Genomic DNA, 24,861 nt, shown 5'->3' on the forward strand with positions numbered 1-24,861 from the left:
TCTAGATAGAAAAGACCTGACACTATGACTAAGGCTTCGATCTCAAATCATGTTCTGTCTCGAATGGTACCTTAAGCCCTGCTGCCCCTTCAATCAGCAGTCTAAAATGCAGACATTACCGTAGGGTACAACGATGACATTCTTTTTTAAATGGAGAGTTTGGGACATGACAATAGATTTAATAGCCTGAAAGCTTAAAGTTTTGGTTTTGACTTGGACACAATGGTTCAAGACTCTGGAATCCACTCAGATTTAGATTATAGACTCAATTTTGACTCTTGAATAACGACTTCGGATTTCTTGTTTCAGCAACATTGCTCGAGACTCTGGACTTGATGACGTCTTCTGAATTCCGAACTGATCTTTAATTTGTGTTTAGAGTCATTGTAATCAACTCTATTGCGACAGCTTTGCATTTCAAATCAGACTCCACAGCATCAGACGTTGTACGGATTAAGACTAAATTAATATAAATCAGCTCAAGACTTTGGACTTTACTTAGATTTTATAACTCAAGATTCTGAACCTGACTTGGATATTATAGCTCAAGACCATAAAACTAACCTTTACTCTTACTGCTTAAGTCTCTGAACCTAATTTAGACCTCAATACTCTGAACTTGACTTGGATTTTACTGCTCATGGCATTAAATAAGACTCTAATCTTACAGCTCAGGACTCTAAACCTGACTTAGATCCTACAGCTCAAGTCTCTGAATTGACTCATATTTTTCAGCTTAAGACCCTAAACTAGACTCTAATCTTACAGTTTAAGTCTCTGAACAAGACTTAGATCGAAGAGCTGAAGTCAGTAAAATAGACTTTTACCTTATAGCTTAAGACTCTTAAACTCTTTTTTGCTGAAAACTGGAGCCTAAAAACAACAGCTCAGACTTTGTACTTGATGAAGATACTAAAAGAAAAAAAAAAAAATATTCCAGCATTTCCACAGTGAGATCTTTTGGACTCATATCAGTTTGAACACAATACATTTGAGGGAGTTCTGATGCTCGCGTCTAAGCCTCATGATACATATTATACACAGCTGGACTCGAAAGTGCATTAGTAAGCTTGTTGTGTCAAGTGCCGCCCAAACGTCGCGTATTAGCGGCGCATCCGCGGCAGAGTTATTATACCCGGTGACATGGTGGGAGCAACGGGGCAGCGTGTTGACTGAGCTTATAGCCTGGGGGCTTCAAGCTTTCACTTATGCAGCATGCGTAATTAGAGAGTAATAACTCTGAATTCGTTTGCCCATGTCCTCCCCCGCCTTTCTGTTTCCTCTGGCTACAGCCCTCCCACCTTGCACGTGACCTCTCCACAGTGAGGTGCCTTGCGTTGTCGTCAGGTGGCTGATGGGATTGAGGCAGGCCTCGGGCTTACCATGCTTTCCCCAGATACGAAGCGACAAGTATTTATTACCCTCCACGATGACACCTTTTATTTTTCGATTCGCACCTGCTACACTATAGCGAGCATGTTTCTTTAAGCATGCTCTCAATGCTTTCCTATTATCCTTGGAAAGGAAACGCCGGCTAGATGCTCAAAGAAGTTCTTTTTTTTTCCCGCTTTTAAATAAATAAAAGAACGTCGGCACGCAGACTTTAAAGCCACCTCGACCGAGCCGTTCTTCAAACTCGGTCTGCGCTGCAGTGCAGTTTTTTAGAGTCAGTACACATATCTTGCGCTCCTCTGCGCACAACTCGTTGGCCTAGTTTACACGTGAAGTCTTCACAACGTCAAAGCCGTGTCAAAACGAAAGTGAGACATCTGTTTTTTTTTCATATTTCGAAGAATGCATCGTCAGATGCTTGTTCAGATTGCACCCTGAGCTGTGATGTCTGTGTTTCCAAATTTCTTCTCAATTTAGTTCTGGATTCCCACCCACCACACAGCGATTCCATATCAGAAGCCAGATTCTATAGGATTGAGAGTTCTATAAGGTTTCTCAAGACTCTAAATCTGACTAATATCTTATAGCTTAAGACTCTGAACCTGATTTAGATTTTACAGCTCAAGACTCTAAACCTAATTTTAATCTTATAGCTTATGACGAACTTGACTCGGATTTTACAGCTCAAGAACCTGAATTAGACTCTAATCCTATAGCTCAAGACTCCAAACTTACTTCAGATCTTACAGGACAAGATCTTGAAAGCAGATATTCCGTGCAATCTTGCAAAAGAGAAATAATTTTCTATAAGGTTTCTCAAGACTCTAAACCTGACTTAGATTTTACAGCTCAAGACTCTGAAATTGATTTAGATCTTATAGCTTATGACGTTGAACTTGACTTGGATTTTACAGCTCAAGACTCTGAATTCGACCCTATTCTTATGGCTCATGACTCTGAACTTGACTTAGAGCTTATACTTTAGCATTAACTTTGAATTTGCCTTAGATATTACAGTTCAAGAACCTGAATTAGGCTGTATTCTTATAGCTCAAGACTCTAAAATTACTTCAGATCTTACAGGACAAAATCTTAAAAGCAGAAATGGCATCTTGCAAAAGGGAAATCATTTCTATTAGATTTCTATAAGGTTTCTCAAGACTCTAAACCTAAAAATAGCTGAACCTGACTCGAATTTTACAGCTAAGGAACTTAAAATAAGACTATGATCTTATAACTTAAGACTCTGCACTTGATTTAGATCTTTTAGCTTATGATGTTGAACCTGACTCGGGTTTTACAGCTCAAGAACCTGAATTAGACTCTTTTCTTATAGCTCAAGATTCTGAATTCGACTCTTTTTTATGGCTCAAGACTCTGATCTTACACTAGCTCAAGACTTACAGGACAAGATCTTGAATGCAGATTTGCGACACCATCTTGTGAAAGAGGTGTTAAATACAGATTTCTAAAAGGAGGTTTTTCGGGAGTTGGTAGAGGAATATTTGGAGGGAAGATAAACCACAAATTGGCTCCAATGTCATTTCAAAAATATGGAACTGCTTTTATATATTATGGTTTAATTTCCTTCTTTAACGGTTCACTAAACACACAAATTTTGATATGAACTTCCTCTAATGAAGCCCTTGAAAACAACACCTCCTTTCTTTTGTTACCTTTTTTTTAATCATTTCTGCAACCAGAAAGCTTAAAAACACTCGTTATAGCCTCCTCTCTGGATGTTCTCCGGCGCAAAACACGCCGAGATCTGAAACCCTCTTCTCGCTTTTCCGTATATACTGTAAGAGCAGCAAAATCGCATTTCGGTCGACTCGGCACAATCCGAACGTTTTTGTCAAAACCTTTTGCTTCACTTGTTTACTTGTTTACTTCTCTGCCCCTTGGTTTCTTAGTTCATGCTCTGTCTCCTGACCTTCCGGTGACTGTAAAATTTATAGCATAATTAGCATGATAAATAGTATTTTTAAAATTTGTTTTAATTGGAAATGAAAATGTCATTGTTTTTTATATAAATATATATCTATTTAAATCTTAAGGTATTTGAATGCCTTCGAAGTGATAATTAGGTGTAAACATGGAAAAAAAAAAAAAAAAGAAAGAAGGCATTGATCTAAAATATTGTGTAACTAGAATTTAAAGTAGAAAAATATTTTTTTGTTGTCAATATTCTGTAGAACTGTCTGGATCTCTGAGAACTGGATGTGTGTGGTTTTTTTTTAGTTGATTTAATCTCGATAATGTACAATTAATTATGTCAATTAATGGTAACGCAAAGATAAACTGAATTAAATGTTCTTTTTTGGTTTGTTTCTTTGTTTTGTAATCATTTTTTTTTCCCTAATAAAATTAAATAATATAAATACTCATTTTAAAAAAAATTCACCAATTGTGCAGTCCAGGCTTCTACTATTTAACTCTTGACCTTCCAGCTTGTAACCAATGAAATGTCTCTTTAAACTTTAAAGGCAACATTGATAACGAACGACTGGCGATCGCTAGGCAGCGAATCCCATACCGACTCGGTCGAGTAGTTGACGAATGGCTACTCGACAAAGGTAAAAACCCCCATGATTAAAACTTAACCAGTAATTTTAACTATAAAGTATTTTTTTTATTGATTCATTCATTGATGGATTGATTGATTTTTTCAGCACAAATAAACGAATAAATTAAAGTTAAACAGACAACCATAACCAGCGAATAGCACATAAATGTAGTTCCTATAATGTTTTTTGAGTGCTTTATGTACATTTTTCTAGACTATTTCTAATTCTATATATATATATTTCAATGTTTTTATGTTAATTACAGGTTAAAGGGACTGTAATGTAAATCTAAGTAGTTTATAAACTTACATGTTAATATTAATCTTGCAATCTTATATTTTATTAAAAGTTTAAATGCTAAAAAATATATATTAAATTAGATTTAATGTTTTTTCCCGTAATTTTGCTACAAATGCGATTTAATGTGGACAATTAAACCGAGCTAAATAGTCCGAAATGGATTGGCATGAGAAGTCCCTTTAACGAAACATGTCAAAAATTTACGCAAGGCATGAAGTGACAGATAAAAGAGCCAGAAATGACGTGGAAGTGCATGCCTGTGTCGTCGCTGTTGTTTGTCATTTTGTTATTTTATGTATTTTTTTTTTTATTTGTTGTATTTTTTTTTTTTTTAATGGGAAATATTTGGGAAGAAAAATCAAACCTCACACACATTTTTTCTTCAGAATATTCGTCCGCTTTTTGTTTCCATCACGTTTTTTTTTTATGATCATTTCGAATCCATCAAACCAGATTTCTCCTCAGTTGCTATGTTTTAACGTGGGAAAAGTTTTCCTAAAAGGACGATTCTCGATCACGGTCTCCGACGGCGCTGTATATATACGTTTCGGATTCGCCGATCTCTTTCGAAGAGCGAACATCTTGTTTCTCGAACGCTAATTGGCAGTCGGAGCGGAAACATCTGCTTCGTATGACATTAGCCGAGGAGAGAGAAGCAAAAAAAAAGAACGCTCTTTAACCACACATGGAGAGTTCATATGGAGAGATTCGCTTTTCACGATTCCTTCATTAATTCTGACAAATGATTCGAGTTTCATTAAAAAAAAAAAGACTGTGGGAGACGAAGATGTCTTTGGCGTCCTTTTAGGAAAAAAAACTTTTTTATTTATTTATTTTTTTATAATTGTTTTTTTGCATACACTATATGGAGAAAAGCTTGTGGACACCTGACCCGTCTTAACGTAGTCTCCATTTGCTTATATAATAAGCTCCACTTCATCTCAAAGGTTTCTAATAGGGTTGGAGGCTCTATAGAAAATTTTTCCACTCCAACTCATAGAGAGCAGATCTTCATGGAGATGGCTTTGTGGCTTCATGCTGGAACATAGTTGGATCTTTAAAAAAATAAAAAAAAATGTAAAATGTAATGCTGCTGCATCCAAAGTCACATTCTTTATAATTATATAAAGAAGTACCACATTTGACTGAAAAAGAAAGTGTCCCAATACTTTTGTCCATAAATATATATATATATATTTGATTTCACAACACTTCACAACACCCTCATCATCATCATCATCATCATCATCATCATCATCATCAGGACAGATAAATTACAAACCATTTCTCGGAGGCGATGGTTAATTTATCCTGCCGGACAAATAATCCATTTTTATTTTTTCCCCCAGGTGTGATTATTCCCTAAAATTCTTCCCTACCATTTTTTTTTAAAGAAAAAAAAAAATGAGTGTGGGCGCCAGAGCGCTGCCGTCCATCGGTCTGTATTGTTTTGTTTTTTCCCTGCTTCAGGCCGGCAGCTCACCATCTTCAACAGCCAGACTACGATCCAGATCGGCGGCTGGGAGCGAGACCGGAGTCGTTCCTTCCAAGGCCAGATGTCGGGCCTCTACTACAACGGGCTCAAAGTGTTCAACATGGCCGTCGAGGGCAACCCAAACGTCCGCGTCGAGGGCAGCGTGAGGCTGGTGGGTGAAGCGCCTTCCTCTTCGTCCTCGTCCTCGTCCTCCTCGATCACGCCTCAATCCAATGCCTCAACCTCCATCATGGAGACCACCACCACCACCAGCAGCACCACGACCCCCTCCAGCCGCAGAGTCAAGCAGACCACGCCCAGAGACACGCAGCAGGTCAGGCGATTTAATCCTCTTTTAGGTTTCGGCTCGGGATTTGTGTTTCTCAAGTCCATCGAGTTTCATTATTTTGTGCGATTTTTAACATCAACATTGAATCAATCATTACGGATGAAGTTGTGAAGTGTGCATGTGAATAAAAGTGTGTGTGGGTTTCAGGGAGCTTTATTTGTTTTTAATTAAAGCAGCTAGCTTAAGCTAAGTTTGGCCGATAAAGTAAAAAAAAATTATTGTAATTACTTGTAAAGGTTTTTTTTTTTTTTTGCTTATCACTAAAATTACATTTTTTTTATCACCTTGTGTTTTGAAAAATTAGATTTTATATATAAAATTAACTTTTTCGATACAGGGTTCGGGGCTTTTGGTCCATTATTATAATATTATATATATTATTATATATTATTTAAAATACTATTTAATATGTTTTATAGATTTTTAAAATGTTATTTATTATTTAAGCGAGCAGGCATTTTATTCCAAAGTGTTTTCACAAATGTTAATAATAATAAACTGTGTTTTTTTTTGCAATTTTTGCAATTCTTTCCCGCCAAATTTTACCAAAATTCAACCCGAAACTTCACTTACAAAAGAGAATTAGATTAGATTCCTGTCTAAGGCCAAATTTCTTGTGATTTTAGGGTTAATTCCCTCACACATTACCAGTTCCTCTTAAAAAAGTGACCCCGTTGGCGCTCCATACCCGGCTCCAAGCCAGCGATCCAGTCTTTTTAAGCATTTAAAGTTTGCAAACAGGTTAGGATCGTTTAAATCCCAACATCTATGATCATTAGCTTCAAGAGATGAAACTTCCAGCTTCAGTGCTAGCTTTCCTGAGGGAACCTTTAGAGGGAACCTGCTACTAAATGGATCGATGGTCTTTTCCCTCCTACTGTATGTTATATATTATTTGAAATACTATTTGATGTTTTATAGATTTTTAGTACGTTATATATAGTTTTTAAATATTTAAATTCCATTAATTTAGGAATCTGAATATTTAAATAGCAAAAAAAACGGTAAACGGGTCCAGTCTCCATAAGCCCCGCCCACTTCAAATGGTGTCAATTCCTGAGAACAAAAAATCTGACAAATGACACTGAAACAAGGACACGGGCAGGAATGCTCATCGCTCATCGTGGCCATTTTTTCATCCAAGAAGATTTAAACGATTTGCAGAAAAATCACAAGCATTCAAACCACTTCGATTCATAAGCGTCTTACGCCTTGAGCTTCGCAAACGCTGAACCGGTGATGTCATGCTTTGGTTTGTCCTGGATTCCTGTGAAAAAAAAATATCGACTCGGATAAATAAAACAGCCCGGAATTATCTCGATGCGCATGTTTTTCCTTTTCATTCACGGGATTGTTGGGGGAATAATGCGATTTGCTGCCGTTGCCGTTTTTATGTCAGTGAAAGTGAAGTGGTTCAGATGCGAAGACCTCGTTCGGGTTAGCTTGTTATCTACTGAGCGGACGCTTTTTAAAGTAACGCAGCCTCCGGGTTCTTCTCCGACCTCATGCTTCAGAGAGCATGCATAAGCCTCCGGAGGCGACCGATTGTATTGTGTTTGTGGCACAAAAGGAACAAAAGGGAAGTGTCCTTTTTTTTTTGGTGACGTGATGAGGACCAAATCACGAAATGTACTGAATCATGCTCGTGCCAAATCGGTGTGCATCGGGGGCACCGAAGCCCTCAAGGTGAAATTGCTGGGTTCCGCTTGATCACTACTGAAGAGTCTGCTATTAAATCTGGGACGCAGAATAAACAGCACGGGCTAACACAATATTCTCACCTTTTTTTTCCCCGGCTATTTATATATCGTTTTCAACCTTCAGGGATTCGGTTTTCCATGAAACATTGCGACTAGTTAGAAAGCAGTTTGTAAATGCAGAACCTTTAAGTAAATCCTCCGAAGGAAGTAGGAGCTCAGGGGTTGAGGTATTGGAAGTTGCCATTGCTGGGCTCTTAACACTCTCAGTTGCACCATTGAAATGAAGTTGCTCTAGATAACAGCGATACTCTAGATAGGGGCTGCCAAACTCCATTCAATGTAAATGACTGGTTTTTATACACATAATGAGTTGATATTAGGAGTACCTTCTTGAACGTACAGGACTAACTTGGGCTTGTGGGAGTCAGAATTCTTGCCAATTTGTTAAGGGATCGAATACTTATTTTCGAATGCAAATTAATTTATTACCTTTGATGTTTTTTGGTTTTTTTTTTTGGTCTTTCTCTGTTAAAATAAAACAACCATAAAAATTCTAGACTGTTCATTACCAAAAATATCAAAAGCTTTCAGGACTAGTTCCGTAACTTCCCAACAGATGGCAGCACAAGGCTGCACGCACAGTCACAAGGAGCACCAACCCTCATAAATCACGAATTGAAGAATGTGTTGCTTCCATGGCACATTCCAGAAGAACTTTCTTGTAAAAATTTGCTAGTTTCAAAACTTTTTGATACCACCTTGTGTATGCACCTTCTGTACATTAATCACCCAAACCTCTGTGCATATGGACCCATACCCTCATTTACCATATTGCTAGCTATTGTAGATAAGCCACTTTATGCACTTCCATTACGAGATGTTGGAACTGCATTTCTTTGGCAATAAAGTTGAATCGATTCGAAATTGACCAACCCTATAACTTTGCTACTACAATAAGTCGCTCACTGATGTAGATGTAGGTAAGGTGAGGAGGTCTGGGCTGTGCCTTCAGCATTCACTTTCATCATGTTCAATAGGGTCAGCGCTCTAGAGCAGTTCCACATCTTCCATCCCATGGAAATCAGATCTTCATGTAGCTAGTTTTGTGCACTTTGCAACAGGTTTGGTTTCTCCTAGTTCCAAAGGAAACATTTTCATGCTAGCTTATTAGGAACATCTGTATGCCAGAACCGTACATGCCAGGCGGGGTTGATTCCCAACTAGTCCTCCCATTGGTTCGGTTTGTGTGTCACATGACCAGACGAAGGTCCTGATTGAATCTAGCTGAGCCTGCATGGTCGGATTTTCAGGTGTAACCCCTTGAACCAGGATATGATGTCAATCCTGCAACTCTGGACATTTTTTTATCATTTGATCGTCTTGTTTGAGCTCGTCTAAATGATCCTCGTGTCACGATTGAGCGAGTAATCATGTGTAAGTGAATGTCTTTCCATCAAATCTAAACTCCCCGTGAGGTTTTTGTACGTTGGCACAACGCAGCTTTTATCTTGCGTTACACGTGACTACCGGCTTATCGTGGTAATGCGATTTCGTCCTCGCCTCATGTGGGCGGAATTCGTTAGGAAGGGGATCACCCCCGAAAAAAAAACAAACAAAAAAAAACTTTGGGAGACTCCATCCTGGCAAATCCGAGGCCGATTTTTTTTCCCGTTTGAACGTTACCGCTGAGATGAAACCTCCCGGCTCTCGACTCGGAGGGAAAGAGTGCACCCGAGCCAGAATAAAGTCAGGAGGCGCGAAAAAAAATGTCTTAATTGCTTATTGTTGCGCAGCTGTGTAACGGTGAGGTGATTAAAAATTAACCAGGGACAAAAAAGAAAAAGGAAAAAAAAAATCCCCACTGAGCTACAAGAGCAATGCTGAGCACTTATAACACGCAAATGAGCTCATAAATCAGACACAATAACGAACGACGCTGCAGACGGAGACTGCAGAACGCGGAAGTGGAGCCCAGACAGGAATTTACGCTCAGGTGCGTTCGTGGATCCGTAGCATTACTTTGAATGTTAAAAGATGATACGACGCTCTTTAACATCCCATACAGACAGTTCGCTTTTATTTCTTTGGTTCAGACAAACAACAAATCATCACTTTACTTAACTGATGTCTAACGCGTGGTCCTTTCACGAACACGCCTTCGTAGTGCAAAAAAAAATCAACGATGAAATAAAAGCAGACGTTCTTTTCCTGTTGTTTCTGCGAGAAGTTACAGCTCTACCTCTGCCATGTTAATCTGTATTCTATGTGACTCTCAGGACATGCCTCAGTCTCCATAGCATTGCGACAGGTCATATTCATGCGGCAGCATTGGGCGCTGAGAGAACGCGCTCGAGAAACGGTTTAGCGACGAGAAATCTATCTTAGAAGAAAATATTGGTCGCAAAAATGATTGGTCAATTTCCAGATAATAAAAGCGAAACGCATCCAAATGCCAAACTGTACCGCATCACAACTTTAACGTTTATGCCGAAGCACCGATGTTAATCGCTGAACCTTACCATCCCTGGTGTTTATATATGTATGTTTTTCTATCTCTCTCTCTCTCCGTCTCTCTCACTCTTTCTCTCTTGTTTTCTCTATTTTTCCTTGTCTAATGTCTTTGTCTCTTTGTCTTTAAATTTTTCGGTAAATGGCTTGAGGCACAAGATGAATTTAAGGAACTGGAGAGTTAGAAGAGGTTGCGAGAGAGTGTGAGAAAGTTAGGAAGAAAAAAGAATGAATGAATGAAAGGAAATGATAGACAAAGAAGAAAGGGAAAAAAAGTGGGACCAAAAGAAAAGGAGAAAAGATGGGGGATGAGTTGAAAATGCTATATTTTAAATGATGGATGGATGGATGGATGGATGGATGGATGGATGGATGGTTTTAATTGACAAAAGGAAAGGGATAACAGAAGAAAGGAAAGAAAAGAAGAAAGAAAGAAAGAAAGAAAGAAAGAAAGAAAGAAAGAAAGAAAGAAAGAAAGAAAGAAAGAAAGAAAGAAAGAAAGAAATTAATGCTTCACATTGTTGATATTCTACAGGGAAAGTTTGATGAAAGAAGGAAAAAATAAGTTAAGAAAGAAAGAACGATGCGATGATTGAGAAATACATTGTGGTTTCGTTGGAAGGATTTCATTGGAAGCTGCTGATTGGCCAGTTTGTTGTGACATCACCGAATGGCAGGAGGAATAAAAATTGTTCTTGCTCTCAAAGTGAAAAAATGTTTGAAACTTATATAATAATCATAAAAAGTTTCGAAAATTAAGTCCTCATTTAACACTAAGGAGATCTTTCGAAGCTAAATAAAGACATAGGAGAAACGTTAATCCACGGCTTGTCTCGAGTGTCGACTGAATTGAAATATCCCAATTAAAAAAACTATTAATTGCCAAAATGAGAATATGTGATTAGGATTCTTTGAAGCTCCAGCGCTGAGCGGTTCCTCAGATCCCTCTTAGTGTAACATGCTTTCCATGGGCTGGCGTGGAAGATCTCATGCCATAGAGCTCCAACCCTATTGACTTTACTGGTTGAAAAATTCCACTAGAAAATCTAGTGGAACATCTTCCCAGAAGAGTGGAGGTTATTATAAAAGTAAAAGCAGACTTAATGTGGAATGGGATGTTCACAAATAAACATACCAATCTTATGGTCCGGTGTCCACAAACTTTTGCCAATATAGTGCTAGTCTTCTCATTTTCTAGATAAAGGTTTCAGAATTTGTCCCAACATGTTTTTTTGTCCTTTAAAGTATTTTGATTCGCTTGCAAAGATCTTCAGGATGCTGTTAGATCTTTGTTTTTGTTTTGTTTTTTCAGTGAAAATTTATTTTCAGAAAAATACTGAATTTATGGCCTTGATTTAGTGAAAACACAAGGCACAGGAGAACTTTCCGGAAATGACCTGTGATGATTCATGTTGTCATCCTGAGAGATGATGAACACGGCCAAGCTGAGCCGAGCTCGCTGTGAATGAATTTTTGGTGCAAAACAAAAAAGAAGAAAAACAAATAAGGTTGAGCTTATAGTGGGCACCTGTACTGTGTTTACAACAAGGCTGCTGATTGGTCAGCTATTATGACATCATAAGGAAGGGATGAAGGAAGGAGAATTGCAGGGATTCACTTGAATTTCCATCAGCCTAGAGCCCGTGTTGCCAGGACGTACATGTTCTAGAGCCCGCGTTAATGTGGCATTGGTTTTCTACAGCCTGTGTTGCCAGGGCATATGTGTTCTAGAGCCCATGCTAGCATGGTGTTGGTGTCCTAGAGCCCGTGTTAACGTGGCGCTTGTGTTCTAGAGCCCCTGTTAACACACCATACACCATACATGCATCTGGAGCCAGTAATAAGAAGACAGACATGTTCTAGAGCACGTGATAACATTTACCACTTTGACATGGGTTTGGTGCCTGTATTACCGTGGCATCGGGTTTCAAGAGCCTTGGTGTTGTAAAACCGGTGACAACATGACACAACGTCTTCTTAACATGGCATATGGAGCCTATGATAGCATGATCTGCATGTTCTAGAACCTGCATTTACATGGTTTTAGTGTTCTAAAAGAATTTCTAGCGCATGTGATAGCATGCCGTTAGTGCTCTAGAGCCTGTGTTAACATGACGCGTGTTCTAAAGCCTGTCTTAATTTTTTTGAGTTATAAAGTTATAAAGCATGTTAACTAGCAATGTTCTAGAGTTTGTGTTGACATAGTAAATGTGCTTCAAAGCCCGTCTTAATATGGCCTACATTTTCTAGAGAAGATGTAAAAATGATGTTGCGGCCCTTGTTAGCAAGTCTGGAGTCTAATTTAGCATAGTGTGCAATGTTCTAGCAGTTGTGTTAACATGAGATATACGTTCTGCATTGACATGGCGCTGGTGTTTCAGAGTCTGTTTTGACATGGCATTAGTGTCCTAGTGCAAGCGTTAGCATGGCAATAGTATTCTAGACTCAGTGCTAGCATTGTTTGCATGTTTTACACCCCATTTTTTATATAAAATGTTCTAGAGGCTGTGATAACATATGTTAACATAGCATTAATGTTCTAGGGTTTGCGTTGACATGGTATATGTGCTTCAAAGCTTGTCTTAATATGGCCTACATTTTCTAGAGCACATGTTAAAATGATCTTGCAGCCCTTGCTGATATAAAGCGTGTTCTGGAGTCTAATTAAGCATGGTGTAAAGTCTTCTAGCACTTGTGTTAACCTGAGATATAAGTTCTAGAGCCTGCATTGACATGGTGTTGGTGTCCTACTGCATGTGTTAGCATGGCAATAGTGTTCTAGACTCAGTGCTGGCATTAGGTGCATGTTCTACACCCTATTTTTAACATGCATGAGTGTCGTGCATCTTCTAGAGCCTGTGTTAGCGTGTTGTAAGTGTTCTAGAGATCGAGGTGAAATGGCATTCATGTCCAAGGCCATATTGTTGGAGTCATGCTATTTTTAGCTTATCGTGTTCATTCCTTTTTTTGGACGTTTAAGCTAACAGAGGTGTAGCAAAGCTTCTACCTCAAAACAAGATTTTCAGCTTACCACACGCACTTTTTTCTCTCTCTCTCTCTCTCTCTCTCTCTCTCTCTGACATCCACCCATCATCAATAACGAGTTAGAACCCGGAGGACATGCTGTAGTAATTATCTTGCAAAGCTCAGAGGGGAAAAGCTGAGAATGGTACAGGAAACTCTCCGAGACGCAGAAGAAAAGTAACAGAAGAATTTCTCTACACGGACTCGGAGATCTTCCTGACTGCATTAACAATCTGAGTGTGTGCAGAGCTCCAGATCAGGATGGAGATTCTTCAGATTTCCCCTCAGTGTTACACCAGTGTGAGATGTCAGTGTAGAGACGAATCGTTGCTTCATCCGCTTCGTTATTTACATAAGTACTCGCGCTTACACGACATGAGGCAAAAGTATTGGGACAACTGACTTTGAAGGAATCTCACAAATCTCCACTCTAAAATCTAGTTCTAATCGTATTATAACAGAGAATGGGAACTAAATGTGGAATGGGATGTTGAAAAAATACCATACTTTTGTCCATGTAGTGTAGTAGCCTTCTCGTTTCCTAGGTGACGGCTTTTCAGAATTTGCCCCAACATGACGGAAATTCTATTTTTTTTCAAAAGGTTTTAAACATCTTGATTCGTTTGTTGGCTTTAATTCAGTGAAAATACACAATTGCAGGAATAGAGAAACGAGAAACAAGAACGGATGAAGGGATTGGTGGATGGATGAAAGTAAGGCCAGATAGATGGTTAGATAGATGGCTGAACATAAAAATGGATAGATGGATGGGTGGATTTATAAATAGATGAAAGTATAGGTGGATGGTTTTATATATATATATATATATATATATATATATATATATATATATATATATATATATATATATATATATATATATATGAATGTATGGGTGGATAAATGGTTTAGATAGATGGAGCAACGTATGGATAGAGGGATCAATGGTTAGATAAATAGATGGATGGATAGATGGATGGATGATTCAATACATAGATGAATGCAGAGATGGGTGGACGGTTTGATGGACAGATAGATTTACGCTAGATAGATGGTGAGATAAATTGAGGAACAGACAGACGGACAGACAGACAGACAGACAGACAAATAGATAGATAGATAGATAGATAGATAGATAGATAGATAGATAGATAGATAGATAGATAGATAGATAGATAGATAGATGAACTTATTAATAGATGGATGGCTATATAAATGGAAGAAGGTATGGTGGGTAAATGGTTAGATGGATGGATGGATGGATGGATGGATGGATGGATGGATGGATAGGTACTATAATGTACTCTGGCCACACTGTGATCTAAACAATCTTTTCATTGTGAATAGAATCTAGAAAAGTTAGAAATAAAAAAACAGATGATGTTTGAAGATTGTGAGGAAACTCTGTAGGAGAGCAAGAGTTCAGCTGCAGGTTTTCTCAGTGAACAGGTAAAGGAGTTTTCTTTATCTGAGCTCCTCTGGAGGAGGTGTCGGCATCCTGATGAAGCTCATTCTCTTGTAGCTCAATCCAATCTCACAAACATGAGCTTTAATGCTCTGCTGACAAACTGTCTTTCTGTGTGGATGAGACCCTCCCCATCTGCCCATCTCTCCGTCTCTCTTTTTCGGAAACTGACAGCTCATTGAGCCAATAAAGAGACTGCTGGAGAAGGAGCTGGACCGTGCCATGCCACTTTCTGTCTTTATGTTTGAAGTAAATCGGACCTTTCGTGAGCTCAGACGAGACTGAAGGTGTTCACAAGTGCACATGGTTGTTCTCTTTGTCAGCACAGGACAGAGGAGCAGGAGAGCGGTGGATAATCAAACTAACTGTTACTGGGTTCATTCAGAAAATAACAAGAAAATGTTGTCAATGTTATAGGAAAAGATACGTACTGGAAGGATTCATTCCTTTATTTGGAAGGAAGGGAAGAAGGAAGGAAGGTAGAAAGGAAGGAAGGAAGGACATGATTTCAGTCATATCAATTATTTTTTTGTTTTATCTGGAAAATAAGGAAGTGAACAACAGAAGTGAGGAAGAAAGGAAGGAATGTTTTATGGAAGAGAGAGAAAGAAAGAAAGAAAGAAAGAAAGAAAGAAAGAAAGAAAGAAAGAAAGAAAGAAAGAAAGAAAGAAAGAAAGAAATAATTGATTGATTGATGATTTTAGTATTTAGTTTTATCTGGAAAATAATTAAAAAGAAAGTGAATAACAGAAGTAAGGAAGAAATGACGGAATCTTTGCAGTATTTTTTATGGAAGTCAAAGAAAGAAAGAAAGAAAGAAAGAAAGAAAGAAGGAAAGAAGGAAAGAAAGAAAGAAAGAAGAAAGAAAGAAAGAAAGAAAGAAAGAAAACACGAATCCATAATTTGTTTTGTAAAAAGAAAAATGGACCAATGAAAGGCAAAGATATTAGAAATGAAAAGAGGGAAGAAAGGATGGAGGGAACAAAATGATTAGGAAAGAAACGTTTGACAAAGCCATTGCCTTGTTTATAGTCTGTAAAAAAGACATGAAAGAAGGAGGGAAGTAAGTTTAGAAAGTAAGAAGGAAGCAGGGATTTTAAAATACAGAGTGACTGTGGAGTTTCATTCGAATGAATAAAGGAACGAAGGAACCAACGGATTTTAAACAATGCACAATTCTACAAAACTGACAAGAAAAGAAAGAAAATAAGGATGGATGGATGGATGGGTCGAAGGAGAATGAGATTTGGTTACACTTTAAGGCTCAGTTTGAGATCTGGTTGAGTCTTATTTGAAATTTTTTTTAAGATTGAGATTTGGTGGCCCTCGGTCTGGCTGGAGTGAGGTGCAAAGGTCTCTTCTCGGTTGATGAACCTCCATCTCCGCCGTCCACCGCTTTCATTAATCACGCAGGTGCTGAGAGAGACTCGGAGAGGGTGGATACACTATTAGCACTATTACGCGAGTCACATGGGAACGCTCTGATTAAGTAGCTCCTCAAACGAGGCGTTCGCTTTCCTGCCTCCGGGGGGTGTCGGCGAGTCTCTCCGGAGTCGCCTGGCCTGGAGAGCTGTACGCGATTTTTTTTCTTCCCTCTCGCGGAGTTGTTCGGGATGGTGGAGATAATTGGCGGAGACATCTGCACTCTCCCACTCGCTGATATTGTAACCGCATGTCATATCGCTTTTTTGCCTTCTGCATTACGACTGATTAGATGTATCACACTTAATTACTAGCGCAAACAGGAAGCGCTAGCGCCAGGGCTGACAATGACTAACACAAACACTGCCAATTCTAGGGACTCTTCTGTTATTGCGCCTGCAAACATGCTGGACTTTTTTATTTTTTAATTTTTTTTTGCTGTTGTTGTTGTTTTCTAAACACTACAGTAATTGCAGAGCCACAGTTTATCGTGATAGCTCGATTCTGGCTAACGGCTTCGTGCGCCAGCAATTTGCCGTTGCGAAATTCTCAGCGAAGCCCAATGCGTTTGAGTCCCAATGCTGTCGAGTTGTGAAAGCAAGGGGAGATAAAAGAAAAAAAACAGTGACTAGTTTTAGCTAAGATTCTTGAACACGTCTTTGTTACGGCCTCGTCAATTCTCCTTTTGTGCGTCAGGTGGCGTCCTTTTGTTAGTCAGACCCTTTTTTCGTCTGATTTACTCCAAGGTGGGAAGAAGAATCACCTTTTTTTTTTATTCCCTAGTGGTTTTAATACCTATTTCTTTTTAGTGCAGATCATCTTGAATAGTCTTGAAAAATCTCTTACTTATAAATTATAGTATATGAACAACATTTGTACACATCTGACCATAAGATTGATACTTGCTACCTTTTGAATGTTCCACACTAGTTTTCCATCATTTTCTCTCATCACCTCCACTCTTCTGAGAAGGTGTATGGAGTAACTTCAGCCACAGGTAAATGTGGAGGAGGCCTGAGGTGATGTTTCATTTCATCCCAAAGGTTTTTAATAGGGTTGAAGGTCTGTAGCAGGAGTTTTAGTCATGTGACTCGGTGAAATTCAATTTCCAGGATGTATAGTCTGGAGTGACTACAGCAAACATGCAAGAAAAGAAGAAAGAAGAAAGAAAGATAGCAGTATTTTTATTGAAGAAAAAAAAAAGAGGAATAGATCGAAATAAGGGATGGAAAGCACAAAGAAAGAGGAGGTGGAGAAAGAAAAAGAAAGTAGTATTTTTATTGAGGAAAAAAAGGGAACGTGAACAACAGAAGGAAAGAAGGATGGAAACAAAGCGGTGAAAGAAAGAAAGAAAGAAAGAAAGAAAGAAAGAAAGAAAGAAAGAAAGAAAGAAAGAAAGAAAGAAAGAAAGAAAGAAAAACATGTTTGCCGTATTTTTTGTTAAATTAAAGGAAGGGAAGGCGTGGAGGAAAAAAGGGAAAGAAATGAAGGAGGGAGGAAAAACAGAAAGGAACAATATTAATAGTTTATACTGATCGTTTATATTCGACAGTGAAAAAAAGAAATGAGAGAACAAAGGAAAAAATTCTACAAAATGAACGACAGTTTTTAAACAGGAAGAAAGAGAAGGAACGAGGGAATACAGTAAGATGTATAAAGTGACCGAGAAGAAAGAAAGAAAGAAAGTAAGAAAGTAAAAAAGAAAGAGAAAAACAAGAGGGATAGAGATCAAAAACAAAAATGATCGATGGAGGTTTTGAGAGATAGACGTATGGATAGCAGGATAAATAGTAGAGGTAAACGGACGGAGGGATGGGTGAAGATAGAGAGGCTAGAAAGAGACGACGGACATCGTTTAGTGGATATATAACGAGCGATTTTTATATTTAAAACTTGATCCGAATAGAAATCCTGTGATCATCCTCGCAGTCAAAGTCGCTCCCGTATTAAAGAAAGTCTGATAGCAAGAAACCGATTTCTCAATTATTTCGGCGCAGCGGGTCGCCGTGTTTGTCTCGGTCTCCGCTGGCGCGATCGGCGTGTTTGTTATGGCTCACCTGCCGAGACGGAACACCGACGTGCTTTCCACGGTCACCCGCACCGAGACGCACACACATCTCTCTCTTCACCGGGTTTCGGTCCCTGCGCACAATCGCGGAGATAATTAATTAGCTCTAATTGCAAATGTGAGTCATTAGTTTGAGGATGACCTCGCTCGATTAGAAAGATGATAAGAACCACCTTCCATTTACATCCAGTCTCTGGGGCGGGACTTGAACACGTCCTTGTTATGGCCTCTGTAATTACACGATCTTTTGTGCATCGGGAGCCATTTGATTGTTAGTCAAGAGGCGGAATCTAAACACCAGATGCTTTTTTTTGGTGTGATTTACACCAAAACAGGAAACAGAATCACATTTATTTATCTTTTCCCATATTCATATCATCTTTTTTTTTATAAAGACTTTTGACATCTTCTTCTGCTTCGTTCAGCTTCTCCCATTAGGGGGCGCCACACCGGATCATCCGTCTCCCCCCCCGTACTCTACATCTGCCTCTTTCAAACCAACTAACTGCATGTCTTCCCACACCACATCCATAAACCTCCTCCCTGGTGTCTCCATCCTCAGCATTCTCCTACTGATATACCCCATGTCCCTCTTCTGCACATGTCCAAACGATCTCAATCTCACCTCCCTCACCTTGTCTCCAAAACATCCTACATGCTAATAACATCCTCTAATAAACACGGTTCTAATCCTGTCCATCGTCGTCACTCCCAACGAAAACCTCAACATCTTCAGCTCTGCTACCTCCAGCTCCACCTCCTGTCTTTTACTCAATGCCACTGTCTCTAAACCATACAACATCTCAGGTCTCACCACAGTCCTATAAACTTTCCCTTTCACTCTCACAGATACTCTTCTATCACATATCACTCCTGCTATCACTCTTCTCCACCCAATCCACCCTGCCTGCACTCTTTTCTTTACTTCTCTAACACACTCTCTATAACTTTGCACTGTTGACACCAGGTACCTGAACTCCTCCACCTTCTCCACCTCTTCTCCCTGCAACCGCAACCCTCCACTGCCCTCCCTCTCATTCACACACATGTACTCTGTCTTACGTCCCATTCCACAACAGTCAAGGTGTTCCACTAAATTTTAGAGTAGAACTTTGTACAAATTCAGCTGTAGGTGAATGTGAGGAGGCCTGGGGTGATGTTCCAATTCATCCCAAGATCTTTTATATCTTCCAACCCATGTCAAGCAGATCTTTATAGAGCTCACGTTTGGGTCATCCAGAGACCTGTGTGTGTTAATACAGTAGGTCAGGAAAGAACCACATAATGTTTGGATGTTCCAATATTTTGTCAGTGGAATGTATATACTGTCAGGCATGTGAATTCTGATTGGACAGAAGTCGTTGATTATTAATTTTTTTTAATAAACCTTTAAGAGAAAAGGAACAAAATGCACTTGAGACGAAGAAGTATCACTTCTGCATTGTTCGTAATTTGGCCCATTATTGCTTTTGTATTTGTTTGTCTAAAGCTGCCCTCATTATTATTAATTGCTTTTATGTGTGATAATCGTAAAAAGGCCTGACCCATATACCGTTTCATTCAGGGGCACGTTCATTAATCAGCTCGCGAGTGTGGCAGTTGTTGGACGAAATTCCGTTTTTATTGTTCGTGAAAGTCCAACAATACAGCTTTTCATCACATGCAGCTAATTTGCAGTGTAAAGTTACACAGCAATTGGGATTCGTCCGACATGGTCCATGTGCAGCTATGGGAGAAATTCAGGAAGACTGGATGAAGCAGGTGAAACATGAGGTAAATTAGTATTCTGTAGACTGTAGTCTTTTATTTACTGCAGTCAACTTATAACAATCCTTCCATGAACCTTCCAATTAACCAATCGGGATGTCAAAACCTCAATACACTAAGCAATCAATCAGTTAATACATAAATCAATCAACCATAAATTCAATCGAAAAAATTCATCAATAGAGCAAACAATCAATCAAACAATATATTAGTTAATACATCAAAGGGACTACTAGTCAAACTATCAATCAATGCAGCAACCAACAATTTGGTCAATCAATGAATACATCAATCAACCATTCAATCAACCAACTACTCAATCAAAACCTCAAATCAACTAATCTGACAATCAATCAGTTAATATATCAATGAACCAATTAACCAGTTAATCAATACCTTGACCAACATCTCAATTAATCAAGTCATCAATTAATACCTGTCAACTAATCAATTAGCACATCAATACATAAACAAATCACCCATTTAATCAATACATTAATCAGTCAATATCTCAACTATTCAACCAATATATCAATACTTCAAACAATCAATACATTAACCAAACAACCAATCAGTGAGGACTTCGAAAACGATGCACTTATTGTTTTATACACATTGAAAATTATTTATTTAAAAGTTATTTCTTTTGTATTTGAAAATTAAAAAGTTTGCTATTATTGAATGTGATTCATTTAAATCAAACATTATTTTTTTTGTTGCATTTTTTTTTTCTCAAATACTTAATCCGATTCCATACCTGCTTATTTTTATTTCCTTTCGATGACCATGTCCGTCTGCTCAGGCTTCTGAAATTGTGGACTGGATTATGTTAAAAACATTACTAGAGGTAACTAGCTAATCGCATCCCAGTTTTATGCTAACGGAACTCTTTACAGGTCCGGAGCTACTTATAGATTTACACAGATTTAGAGAGACCTTTATCTCATTCATACAACTTAGCAGCTATGGGGTTAACGAGCCTTGCTCAGGGGCCCAAGAACAGCAGCTTGGTAGGGCTGGGATTTGAACTCATGTCCTTCAGATCTAATGCCAAATGGATTATCATGGTAGATCCCCAATGTAAACACACTGAGAGCAGCCCGTGTCCTGCTAGCCAGACCTGAATGCGACCCTCCAGCAGATGCTTCTGCTACGGCTGAGTGGTCTGGGAGCGACCTCCTCCTGGGTTTCTTTCACTTTTTACTTTTCAAGTAAAAATAAACAAAAAAAAACATCCACAGACAGATTGAGACTCGACATCCTGCCTCATCCACCTCGGGGAGTGTCCTACTAAGTTAAACTGTTGAAATCCTCCTGTGGAACATGAACAGACTAGGGCTATAGGAGACACCTAATATGCAGTTTACCTGGTCAGAAAATAGCCTCTGAGCAGATGCAAACCGCTGGGATCAGTCTGTTTGTCCACTGTGGTGCTCAGGTTTCTTCACCGGGTCTGTGGCTAACAATGTGCGGGATAGCAGGAGCTCGTGAGGGCAGGTTCCTACAGCAGTTTTGCAATATCTAACTTTATAACAAAGGGTAAACTGTGGTATACACTTAGGTCCGAACTTATACACTTAGTACAGCTACTGTAATCAGTTCTTTCTATCCATCCATTCATCCATCCATCTTGTAGACACCTAACCATGAGATTAATGTGTACTTTCTGAATATCCCATTCCACATTTGCTCCTATCCTCCAACCTCCACTTTTATGGGAAGACGTTCCACTTGATTTTGTATAGATTTTGAGGAGATTCTTTTAGCCACAAAGGCGTTAATAAAGTCAGGAACTCATGTAGCTGAGGTCAGGAGGCCTGGTGTGTCATTAGAATTCATCCCAAAGGGTTGGAGCTCTATAGCAGGAGATCTCCCACTTCATCCAACCCATGGAAAGCATATCTTCATGAAGCTGGTTTTGCTGGAACAGGTTTAGGTCACCAAGTTTAAGCGAAGGGAGATTTTCATGGTACCATATCCAAAAACATCCTACAGAATTGTGTGTCTCCAGGTTTGTGGTAACAGTTTGAAGAAAGGATCAGTTACGGCTGGAAGAGTCGGGTGTCCCAATACTTTTGGCAAACAGTCTATCTATCTATACACTGCCATAGTATCGAATTTGATTTACATCATAAGCAGTTTCCTTTTCTTCATCAATTGAAGTAAGAAGTAGAGGTTAGAAATATTCACAGAAAGTGTAGTGTGCGTGTGTGTGTGTGTGTGTGTGTGTGTTTGTGTTTGTGTGTCAGTTTTTTCTCTGGTAATTTAGCTGTTAGCGTTTACCTGATAAATTCAACACTGTTAGCATTCTTAGGAAAGATAAGCTAATAACAGCTCTGAGGTTGCGAATTTGCCGCTAGCAGCAGCAGTAGTAGCGGCGCATGAAAGCTCATGAGCTCTGTGAAGACGGGATTTATGTTACCAGCTAACGTGATCATTACTCGAAAAAAACAAAACACAAATTCCGGTCTTTAATAACTTTGAGTAGAAATAGTATTTGCATGTTGGTGAACGTGTGCGCGATGTAAATCAGTAGTTTTGCCGAGCCTCCGAGAGTTTAAGTCATGCCTCAGGTAGTGTGTACGCTAAACAGCGCACAAATCCTCAATAATCAGTGTGACGCTTGGATTCCAGATGATTGCTGGCGTGTAATCTGGCTTTGTGTTGATGTAGCGCTCCTGAGTTGAACGGGGATTAAGTTCGGACCTGGGTTACTATTTCATGGACGCGTAAACCAAACTTGGCTAATCGCTGATGCTAATCCTAATTAATGTTATTGGTTGATTGGTGTATGGATTTTTTGAGCGCATTTCTTTTTTTTTTTTTTTTTTGTGGAAAAGTCACCAGGTTTTCAAATCAAACATGTTTACTTCTTCCCCCTGCAAACCATTTTTTTACGGCTCGCTTTCAATAATAGATAAGGTTCCTTCCTGGATTCGAGAGCAGCTTGCTATCCAAGCGTCCTCGCGTCTCCTTTAAAACCCGCTCCATCTCAGAAAAAACACCCCTCAGATGTCCATCGAGTGATTTCTTCACATTAGACAATTACCTGAAACGTATTCCGAATCTCATTTAGCGTTTCAGACGCGATCGCACCCGATCCGGCGTTTATCTCGGATCATGCACGTCACGTCACACATCATGTCGATGCAGCCGAGCGATTCTTTTTTTCCTCTCAATGCGAGCACGGGGACTTCTCGACAGGAGAATAACGCTCTTAAGTAATAAAGAAAAACAGCTTCAGGTGGGGGAACAAAAGAAACATGAAAAATCAATACGCACAGATTTCAGCAAGGCATAGATGACCTTGGATTTCACCTGCAAGTCAGAGTTTTTTTATTTATTTATTTATTTCATTTTCTCTCTCTCTCTTTTTCTCTCTCATTGCCACTTATTTTTTTCAAAGCAGTCCATCCCTCTGCAATGCACCAACTGGAACTCATTCTGATAGTTCCATCTGATTGCAATGACTGACTAGTATAGATGGGGGAATTTGAGGACCTGATTCATCTACCTTCAGGTCGTAATTGCTGCAAAACGAGGAGGTAAAAAGAAGCTAGAATCTTTTTTTTTTTTTTTTTTTTGCATATAGTAGGTAAAAAGAACGAGAAGCCAATGGAAGGACGTCTTGTTATATGAAACAAAGCAACCTTTTGTTCTGAGTTACTTGTACAGCCCTGGACAGCATAGACTTAGATTCCTCTTATGCCTTCAACAGTCAGATTTTCTAAGATCCACTCCTCAAAGTCTAATGGATCTGCATGAATGGTAGAACCAGTTAATGGACATGGATCTAATGAACTTGTGTACTGCATGTACACCGACCAAAGTATTAGGCAGCAAAAGAACATTTGCTTTTAAACATTTCCATTTGAGTGATGGGGGCCAAATTGTGATGTCCAGACGACTGGGTCAGAGCATCTCCACAACTGCAGCTCTTGTGGGATGTTTCCAGTCTGCAGTATTTATCAAAGGATGTCCAAGGAAGGAACAGTGGTGAACCGGCGACAGGGTCGTGGGCAGCCGAGGCTCATTGATGCACCTGGGGAGCGAAGGCTGGTCCGTGTGGTCCGATCCAACAGACGAGCTCCTGTTGCTCAAATTGCTGAAAAAGTTCATGCTGTTAATGCTTGAGGGCTCAGAACTGTTTTGGCATCGAAAGAAAACCAACACAATATTAGGCAGGTGGTCATAATGTTTTGACTGATAGGTGTATGTGCAGTGCATTCGGAATGTATTCACAGAAAAATGCCCCCAGCTTGGCCCCTGTACCCCCAGCTTTTAAAAAGGGTTCTACCTTTTTAACCGTTGCTGATTTAAAACTTAACCCCGTACCCCAGACTCCCAGGATACCTGAAAGAAACAAGTGTTCCTCAAATGTTATTTTGCATAATCAGGTTTGCTTCCTAATGAGGCTCTACTTGTAGCCCTTTTAAAAGCCAATCCATGTATCTACATTAACCTGTGGGAGAGGCCAAGTACCATTGAAGTGAAAGGGTTCTAGTATTTAGCTTCCAACAACACCTTTGTTGCCATAGTACTCCGAGGAAACTCTGCATATCAACGCAAATGAAAGAATCTTTTTGTTCTGGAACAGAATGCATCAACCAAGGAAAGGAAGCCAGACAGGATGTGAATAGAAAAATAGGAAAACTAAACAATTAATAATCCAAAAGGAACATTCGGTTCTACCCTCCCTGCAGGTGTACTTGAGTCATTATTCACAAGAGGATCCTCAAGTCCATTAAGGACTTTCAGACCCTCGGATCGATTAGTCGTTAGTAACAGAGCAGGCGGAATGGAAGCAAGAGTAGAGTGAGTTTGA

General features: G+C 39.2%; 1 protein-coding gene across 30 annotated transcripts in view; it reads left to right on the forward strand.

The window, feature by feature from the left end:
- The window catches only part of LOC124381709 (neurexin-1a-like), a 316,092-nt gene that overhangs the window by 251,240 nt on the left and 39,991 nt on the right, over positions 1 to 24,861 (forward strand). For 19 of the 30 annotated variants that reach the window (XM_046843553.1, XM_046843558.1, XM_046843564.1 and 16 more), the window contains 2 exons: positions 3,879 to 3,968; positions 5,730 to 6,067. In XM_046843553.1, coding sequence (XP_046699509.1) covers positions 3,879 to 3,968; positions 5,730 to 6,067 — 428 coding nt within the window. The remainder of the gene's footprint in view (positions 1 to 3,878; positions 3,969 to 5,729; positions 6,068 to 24,861) is intronic. The other 11 variants (XM_046843570.1, XM_046843571.1, XM_046843572.1 and 8 more) reach the window with 1 other exon arrangement.

The sequence above is a fragment of the Silurus meridionalis genome, chromosome 28 (assembly GCF_014805685.1).
Source record: "Silurus meridionalis isolate SWU-2019-XX chromosome 28, ASM1480568v1, whole genome shotgun sequence".
Taxonomy (NCBI): Eukaryota; Metazoa; Chordata; class Actinopteri; order Siluriformes; family Siluridae; genus Silurus; species Silurus meridionalis.